The sequence below is a fragment of the Palaemon carinicauda genome, chromosome 34 (genome assembly GCF_036898095.1).
Source record: "Palaemon carinicauda isolate YSFRI2023 chromosome 34, ASM3689809v2, whole genome shotgun sequence".
In the NCBI taxonomy this organism is placed as follows: domain Eukaryota; kingdom Metazoa; phylum Arthropoda; class Malacostraca; order Decapoda; family Palaemonidae; genus Palaemon; species Palaemon carinicauda.
The window spans coordinates 830931-841048 of record NC_090758.1 but is presented as its reverse complement, the minus strand read 5'-3'; the positions used below and the strand labels follow the sequence as shown (position 1 = coordinate 841048).

At 41.7% G+C, this 10118-nt stretch overlaps 1 protein-coding gene across 1 annotated transcript in view; it reads left to right on the top strand.

Moving 5' to 3' along the window:
* Window positions 1-10118, top strand: part of LOC137626554 (uncharacterized) — a 127431-nt gene that overhangs the window by 113156 nt on the left and 4157 nt on the right. Inside the window, exons 3-4 of the mRNA XM_068357599.1 lie at window positions 9260-9347; window positions 9897-9982. Coding sequence (XP_068213700.1) covers window positions 9260-9347; window positions 9897-9982 — 174 coding nt within the window. The remainder of the gene's footprint in view (window positions 1-9259; window positions 9348-9896; window positions 9983-10118) is intronic.

The following is a 10118-nucleotide window of genomic DNA, read 5'->3' as shown; positions in this document are numbered from 1 at the left end:
TGTGTGTGTATATATATATATATATATATATATATATATATATATATATATATATATATATATATATATATATATATATATATATATAGATATATATATATATATATATATATATATATATATATATATATATATATATATATATATATATATGTATATATATATATATATATATATATATATATATATATATATATATATATATATATATAAATATATATATATATATATACATATATATATATATATATATATATATATATATATATATATATATATATATATATATATATATATATATATATATATATATATATATATCTATATATATATATATATATATATACATATATATATATATATATATATATATATATATATATATATATATATATATATATATATATATATATATATATATATATATATATATATATATCTATATATATATATATATATTTTTTTTTTTTGGGCTCAAGCCATGTCGTCCTGATGGAAGTTCCTATAGGGTAGCTTCCTAGGGTATATTACAACTACGGCGATATTCCCAGAGAATTTACCTTAAGGTACCAGAATTCTAACTCCTGGAGCGAATATCCCTCATGAAAGGGATATCACGACATATCAGAGGACGTATTCTTGACACGCCACATGGCAATCTGCATCCCGAACAGAGATTTCGTCTCGCAGGGGGCAATTGGCAAGAAACGAATTCGGGAAAGAAAAAGGGGGAGCCGCTCCCAAGGCTCCCTATCTCCCGATTCGTAAGCGTGCCTGGCGCCAATCCTGGCGCCATCTGTATTCCTTTTTGCGTAGCTTAACAACTCGGTGTTTTTTCCTGTGTTTCTCGCAAATCTTGGATTTATTCTGCTTTTCATGGCTTCTCCGTCTTCGTCGGCCTCTGATAAGTTGAGTACCATGTCTTTTATGTATAAATGTAGGCTCTTGGTAAATTTTTGAGTGATTAATAGGATTAATCTTTGTTACAAGAGCCGTAGCCTACCGGAGGCGTCATGAATGCTGTCGCTCGCTAGGTATAAGTTTAGTTAGTCAGAGCGACATTCCCGGTTGTTTTGCTTTAATAAATTTTAGCTACTTAGCATTACATAGGATTTCCTTTCGTGCTTAGTATTATTTTGGCGAAGTATTCGCCATTCTGGCCTACGCTAGGCCATGTAGCCTAGTCTTTTGGTCCTAGTACTTCATGCATGATTTTGGTTTTTCCGAGTGTATTAAAATTTTATTGAAGCTTTAGGCTATGTTTTATACATTTAAGATTGTGTGGAATATTTCCAAGATAGTATACGAGTGAGTTTCGGTGATTTAGGTAATCGATTCTCTTGGTGCCTAGGCTAAGTTGCTTATGGAGCCTTAGTATACTTTCTCATACTCCCCGGTTGCTTTCTTTTCTTCGGAGAAGGTCTGCAATCCCTTTCCCTCTGTTTAAGCCTTGGGCTTATCTCTAAGTGGTTTTTTCCGAATTAATAAATCTATACTGGGGTGTTACTGTACCTTCCTGTTCCAGTAAGTCTGGTTCAAAGTGGGACAGAACAACAGAGTTTTTTAGTCTGAGTCTGTGTTTGTCTGGCTTGGGGTAGCGTCTCCCTCGCTGGCCTGACACAGACAAAGGTGGCTTAGCTTCCTTAGGTCACTACCGAAGGTTTCTGTGGATATGATTCCTTCTTTTGTGATCTACCAGACTAGTCCTTGTTGCTGTTCTCGGGGGAGGATAAGTTTCTTTCCCTGGGAGTAGCAACACCTTCCTTGCTTTGGTGCTCTGGGAGCTGGCAAGTATTGCTGGCCTCCCCCTTGGATCTCCCTTAGGCTAAGATAAGTTTCTTGGCTGCGGGTGATCCGTCACTAAAGCAAGGTTGGTAGGACCCTCTTTTGTCCCTTCCCCCTCTATCTCCATAATGGCTTAGCCATTACAGTACTGTACGTCGTTCTACATCTGGACCTAGAATAGGTTAGGATGAGGAATTGACTCAGCCCCTTGCCGGCCGGCAGAGCTGCCGGCCGGCAAATGTCTTATATTTTGAGTGCTGCCCGGACATCCCTTGGTCCCTCATCCATGCCTGCCTGTAGAGCCAGACGGCATTGGTCAGGAAGCCTGAATTAGATTCTCCCCTTCCTTATATGCACTCTTTCTGATTGCCGGGCTTGGAGGTAGAGTACACTCTTATCCCGGCATCCATTCTATTTTTCTTCTAGTGCTGTACCCGACCCGGCTGCCGGCCTATAAGGCCGGCAGCCGGGCGGGTGTAGTCCTCTGGTTCTTTTGCTGCCGGCTGGCATCGGTCCTGTACCTTTGCCGGCCGGCTAATGTCAGCCATTGTCTGCCGGTCACCAAGAGTGGGGCCGGCAGCTGGGTACTACCTTGTGTAGTTGCCGGCCGGCAGCTGGGTACTACCTTGTGTAGTTGCCGGCCGGCAGCCATTGCCGGCCGGCAGCCATTGCCGGCCGACATTGGCTGTTGCCGGCCGGCAGTTGCTGCCGGCCGGCACATTCATTTGAACCAGAGTTCTGCCGCCTTATAGCTGTTAAGTAGTATACTTTAAAGCTAGTTATGGTGTGTTGCCGGCCGGCACGTATCCTCCTATACTGTACTAGTATTCTTCAGTATAACATATACAGTAAGAAGAAAACTATGGTATGGGTTTTGGTACAGCATTGTGTGTTCTAACACTTTTGTGTTTTCTTGCACATTCCTTTGCTGTTGCCCTACAGATAGGAAAGTGAGTTCTTTCCTGTCTATTATCCAGGATTTTAAAATCATTGCTTAGGTGTGAGCTTCACCTGTTTCCTCTGGAAACCTTGCATTGGTTACTCTAGAAGAGATTAACCATTTGATTTTATTATCCGGAAGGCTGCAACAATGGGTTGTGAGGGAAACACAAGTGTGTGTCTTTCCTTTATGAATTGTTATGCTATACTATACATATCCAGTGATACATAGTTCACTTGATACTCATGGAAATTTCTTCTCTTTACAGGAGGACCCTCCGAAGTGCGGAAATGTTTTCTGCAACGTCCGCAGCAAGAACCTCTGCGGACATGAGTTTTGTAGGAGACACGCAGCATGCGCTGTGTCCAAGGATGATCTCCAGTATTGGGACCCTCAGGTATGTACTGTGTGCACTAACCTGATTACTGAGGCCTTTGATTCCCCCAGGACGGCGGAATCAAGGGATATAGCAAGGGAGAAGCTTCGTACCTGGGTAAGGGGCTTCCAAAAGAACACCTCTGGCCCTTATCTTCCAAGTGAGAAGATGAGGGCGTATCTTTTCCCTAAGGCATCAGCTGATGCAGTGATTCCCCAGCCTCAAGAGGAGATCCCCCAAGGTCAGATCCAGGTGGATGCTGAAGTCGCGGTCGCGATGCAAGACATCCAGTTAGATGACAGGATGTCTGACGTGGACGAGCGTTTGGAAGAAGACCTCCTGGCAGAAGGCCAGGATGAAGTTAAAGCCCCGGACGTCGTAGAGGAAGAGGTCGACGAGGTGTCGGCTACTCCGGTTCAGATTCCGGAGCCTATTCCCTCTACATCGGCCAGTCTCCCAGTAGAGCTGGGACAGGCCCTCTCTTCAATTGTTGGAATGATCCAACAAAAGCAGAAGGAGAATCAGGAGAAGGCGGCTGCTATGGAACTGTGGATGCAGTGCCTTGCAGAATCACATGGGCCCCAGAAAAGGCTCAATGTGAAAGACCTTCCCTTGTGCTCAGATGCTAACCCATGGAGGTATGCTGAGCACATGCCGATGACGACTGGGAAGATCGTCATCTCGGATAAGCTGGGCTCAGTTCCCCTAGAGGAGGTGGAATTCTGGCCCAGCAAGGCATCATATCCGGACTGTTATGTCCGGCTGAGAAAGGAACCAGCTTCAAGGGAGGAGACAGAGACGAAGGAGGTCATAGTGATGGACCATGCTAAGGCTCAAGCTCTACTTTCATCCTCGATGAAGGAGAGGGGCTTCTCTAACTCGAAGGTAGCTGCATTGAGCAAGAAGCTCCCTTCCTTTGTGTTCTCTCCTGCTAGAGCCTTCCCCTTTTTACAGAAAGGGTTTGCGGCTGTCCTAAAAGCAGTCGAGGCCGGCAAGCCTTGCCCCTCCCTGGAGGAGTGTAAACCCTTGTCGCTGGCCCTGCCTATGGACCACAAAGACTGGAAGGACGTCCATCTGACGTTCTCAGTGGGAAAGTTGGAGGCTGATATTGCCGGACGGCAATTCGGCGAGGACCTCCCCAAGCTGTCTGACTTTCTTTTGCGAAGAGAGTTCGAGACAAAAGAAAGACTGGCTGCCTCAATGTCTCTTCAGACTACTCTTGAGATGATGGCAAGTGATCCCAAGGTCCATGAAATGTTCATGGTGGTGGCTAAGACTCACCTGGCCACGGTGACGAAGGACCTTTATGGCTTCGTCAAGGCGAGGAGAGCTTGTAGGGAGTTCGTGTCCACCGGGGCTACGGTGAGGCACGAGCCAAGGAAATTAATCTCCTCCAACATTTGGGGAAAAGACCTTTTCCCTACCGATGTGGTCAAAGAAGTTGTTGATAAGGCCGCCGTGGAGAATAAAAACCTTCTCCAGAAGTGGGGCCGGGCTATCAAAAGAAAGTCTTCCCCAGATGAAGGTACTCAACCAAAGAGGAAGAATATGAGGACTAAGCTACCGTCTCGGCCAGCCAAGCCCTCTAGACAGCAAAAGCAACTGCAATTGCCATTGCCTCCAGTGCCCCAGATGGTGGCACAAACCCCGACCACTTTTCAGTGGGTACCCCAGGCTGTGCCGAGTCAGTCCACGGCATTCACACCAACGTTCGAAGGACAGTCTTCTTCCTTTCGAGCAAAGCCTAGAGGAGCAGCCAGAGGCTCATCTAGGCGCCCCTCAAGGGGAAGGGGATTCAGGGGTGGTCGTGGTCAGGGAGGCAAGACCTCAGGACGGCAGTCCAAGTGAAATGATACCGGTAGGAGGGAGACTGCGGAAATTTTGGGATCAATGGACCTTCGATCCCTGGGCCCACAGCCTACTCAAGAATGGACTGGGCTGGAGCTGGTACAGCACTCCACCACCGTGCCTTCGGTTTTTCCAACACTCCACCCCCGTTCTGGAGGAGTACGTTCAAGAACTGTTGGAGAAAAAGGTGATCCGAAAGGTGAAGTCCATCAAATTCCAAGGGAGGCTGTTTTGTGTTCCCAAGAAAGACTCGGAAAAGCTCAGAGTCATTCTGGACTTGTCGCCACTCAACAAGTTCATAGTGTATTGCAAATTCAAAATGCTAAAACTGCAACACATAAGGACCTTACTGCCCAAGAGGGCATACTCAATCTCTATACACTTGTCAGACGCCTACTGGCACATTCCAATCAGCCGTCGACTCTCACCCTACCTAGGGTTCAGGCTACAACGGAGACTATACGCCTTCAGAGCCATGCCATTCGGGCTAAACATAGCCCCAAGGATTTTCACGAAGCTTGCGAGCGCAGCTCTCAAACAATTACGCCTAAAGGGAATTCAGGTAGTAGCCTACCTGGACGACTTGCTGATGTGGGCAGCATCCGAGACAGAATGCTTGCAAGCTTCCAGTGATCCAGTTCCTAGATTACCTAGGCTTCAAGATCAACAGAAAAAAGTCTCGACTTTCTCCATCTCAAAAGTTCCAGTGGCTGGGAATCCACTGGGACCTTTTGTCACACCGTTTCTCCATCCCGGCGAAGAAAAGGAAGGAGATAGCGGGTTCTGTCAAGAGACTTCTAGATTCCGAAAGGATATCAAGACGCGAACAGGAGAGGGTACTAGGCTCTCTCCAGTTTGCTTCGGTGACAGACCCAGTGCTAAGAGCACAGCTAAAGGATGCAACCGGAGTTTGGAGAAGGTATGCATCAAACGCGCGAAGAGATCTGAGAAGACCAGTGCCGCCTCGGCTACGTACTCTTCTCAGGCCTTGGTCCCAAGCCAGACATCTAAAGAAGTCGGTTCTTCTTCAGCCACCTCCCCCGTCGATGACGATTCACTCAGACGCCTCAAAGGAAGGATGGGGAGGTCAGTCTCATCGGAAAAAAGTCCAGGGGACTTGGTCCAAGCTATTCAGGACCTTTCACATAAACTTTCTAGAAGCTATGGCAGTGCTCTTTACCTTAAAGAAAGTCTCCCCGCGTCACTCGATCCACATAAGATTGGTGATGGACAGCGAGGTAGTTGTAAGATGCTTGAATCGACAAGGGTCGAGGTCACCACCTCTCAACCAGGTGATGTTGGCCATTTTCCGATTGGCGGAAAAGATGAAGTGGTACCTGTCGGCAGTTCACCTTCAAGGAGTCCGCAACGTGACAGCGGACGCTCTATCCAGGTTCACACCGATAGAGTCGGAATGGTCCTTAGACGCAGGATCATTCTCCTTTATTCTGAATCAAGTCCCAGAACTGCAGATAGACCTCTTTGCGACGAAAGACAACAAGAAGTTGCCCCTGTACGTGTCCCCGTACGAGGACCCCTTAGCGGAAGCAGTGGACGCGATGTCCCTCGACTGGAAGAGATGGTCCAGGATTTATCTGTTTCCCCCTCACAACCTTCTGTTGAGAGTCCTCAACAACCTGAGATCCTTCAAGGGGGTAGCGGCAATAGTGGCCCACAAGTGGCCGAACAGCATGTGGTTCCCCTTGGCGTTGGAACTACAGCTGAAGTTTGTGCCGCTACCACATCCAGTTCTGACCCAGCGAGTCCAGAAGTCGACTGTCTGCGCTTCATTACAGAAAACCCGGACTCTGCAGCTCATGATTTTCTCTCCCTTGCGGTGAGAAAGCGTTTCGGGATTTCGAAAGCCAGCATAGACTTCCTAGAGGAATATAAGTGCAAATCAACTAGAAGGCAATATGAGTCATCTTTGAAAAAATGGGTGGCCTTTGTCAAGGCGAAGAATCCGCAGGAGATCTCGACAGACTTCTGCTTATCTTTCTTCATCCACCTCCATGGTCAAGGGTTGGCAGCTAACACGATTTCAGTGTGTAAGTCTGCTTTGATGAGACCCATTTTATATGCCTTCCAGGTCGACCTAGGTAACGAGATCTTTAATAAAGTTCCGAAAGCCTGCACTAGGCTCAGACCTTCAGCACCTCCAAAGCCCATTTCATGGTCTTTAGACAAAGTTCTTCATTTCGCTTCTCTGTTGAGCAATGAAGAATGTGCGTTAAAGGATTTGACACAAAAAGTTATTTTCCTATTTGCACTCGCGTCCGGGGCCAGGGTTAGTGAGATCGTAGCCCTCTTGAGAGAGGCAGGTCGTGTTCAGTTCCTGGATGGGGGGAGGGAACTGAACCTGTTTCCGGATCCTACGTTTCTCGCCAAGAATGAGTTACCCACCAACAGGTGGGGTCCCTGGAGAATCTGCCCTCTGAAAGAAGATGCATCTCTATGTCCAGTAGAATTCCTAAAGGTCTATCTTCGTAGAACTTCAGACTTCAAGGGTGGTCAACTATTCAGGGGAGAAACATCAGGCTCAAATTTATCTCTGAATCAACTCAGAGCGAGAATCACATATTTTATTCGCAGAGCGGATCCTGACAGTACACCCGCAGGTCACGATCCGAGGAAAGTTGCCTCATCCTTAAATTTCTTTAATTGTATGGATTTTGAACATCTCCGTTCATACACTGGCTGGAAGTCTTCCAGAGTGTTCTTTCGCCACTATGCGAAGCAAGTAGAGGAACTAAAGAGATCTGTGGTAGCAGTGGGTCGCGTCGTTAACCCTACTGTTTAACTCTGCGAGGAACAGTGGTTTTAATTGGGACGATTAATTCCAGGATGAGTGTGTAGTTACATACCGTACTACAAACTAAGTGAGGGCAAAGAGTTGCCCATGTAGACTGTTCCATTTCCAAAGGTGAACCTAGCATAAGTGCAGACATGTGTGCCGAGCGTTTCTAACGCTAATGTCATTGATTTGTAATACAGACTTTTATGACTTTGATACTCGGTATTTTAAAAGTGGCTTTTAATGTGTTTTCTTTCAGATAAACAAGTTCTGTTTACTATCATACTTATGCTTAAAGTTTTGGGTTATCCTCTTCTCATATATATATATATATATATATATATATATATATATATATATATATATATATATATATATATATATATATATATATATATATATATATATATATTATATATATATATGTATATATATATATATATATATATATATTATATATATATATTATATATATATATATATATATATATATATATATATATATATAATATATATAATATATATATATATATATATATATATATATATATATATATATATATATATAATATATATATATATATATATATATATATATATATATATATATATATATATATATATATATATATATATATATATATATATATATATATTATATATATATATATATATATATATATATATATATATATATATATATATATATATATATATATATATATATATATATATAATTGTGGTTAGCCTGTCTGTTTATTGTCTGTCAATGAACTTGTTCTTGAGAACCTTGCGTCTCCTTCACCTGTGTCAATTTATTGGTATAATTGAGCATTCATTCTATGTACCTAATCTGGGATAATTCTAATAGAATTGTTCCTTTATGCAAGCTATGTTGCATTGGTTTATGCTTTCCCTTAACGGGAGGACCCCGTCCCATAAGGGGACGATGGCGGTTTTACTAGTTTCCTCCTATGCGGATATAAACCTTTGTCCAATACAAGTATTGTGCGGAGAACTGGCCGATATTTCATATTGACGCAGTGGTTCTTTACAACTATGCTTTACTTAATATAGGGCAAGACCACTATATTAGCTTGCCTGGTATTCATACATAGGTATATGTACTCTTCGAGACTTTTCCAGAGTCTAGTAGGATTCTTCCCTGTAGGGGGCAGGAAGCTCTAACATGGTTTATAGTTAGTTGAAAAGATGTATAACGGTAACATCTTAGGTCTCTAGGTCTAATCGACCGGGAAAAATTACATCCCTTGTAGCAATCATCTTTTACAGTTTAGCTAGTAATAATAACAGTAATGATGAAATATATAAATATATCATCTATATAAATACATCATAAATACACAAATACCTATTATTTACATTTTACTATTTCATAAATTATAAAACAAATAGAAAGACTAAATGGAAAAAAAAATATTCAACCTTTTTCATTCATCATTTTCATTTTCACAAATGAATAACCTTTCATTAACTTCTCTGCCTTATACACCAGTGTTCCTCGCTATTGGTAGTGGCCATATACTGCTGGAGAGTCGTCGTCAGCGCCTATGATCCTTATCACTTACAAGATGTTTATTATGGTAAGTTTTTGGTATTGTTTCTCGTCCTAGTTCTACCCTAGCTCTGATATTGAGTGTCAATATATATGTTTGTTTATATAAAAACATAATATATATATATATATATATATATATATATATATATATATATATATATATATATATATATATATATATATATATATATATATATATATATATATATATATATATATATATATATATATGAGGTATATATAAACACACATGCACGCAGACACACACACATATAGATGTGTGTATAAGAGTGTGTGTGTGGGCGCATGTATGTGCATGTGTATCTATATCCATAATTTCTCTATAGATTAATGTAATTTCGTTGTTTGGAAATAAAATTCAATAATGTCCTCAAAGTCAATGTTCATAAAATATATTGTCAATTCAATAATTCCTAAATCACATATTCATCTATTGTTCCCATAACAATTAATTATATAATGTTACATAAACTAATACTTATTTTTTTGTAGGAATTAACCAATATATCAACATAATTGTATAAGGTAATATGCTATATTATCTCTATTCTAGGGGTACAAATTTCATATATATCAATCATTGTCACCCATATAACACTGGTGGCTCTAAGTTCGTCTCTTCTCGTTGGTGTTTGCCAGGTAAGTGAGATTTATAATTTATTCAGTCTGGAAGATTTAGGATATTTGAATATCAAAATATTGCCATTAAAGATTCCAAATTTGGTTTATTAACTTCATTGATTGAAATATTTGCTGTATAGAAATCTTTAGCGAT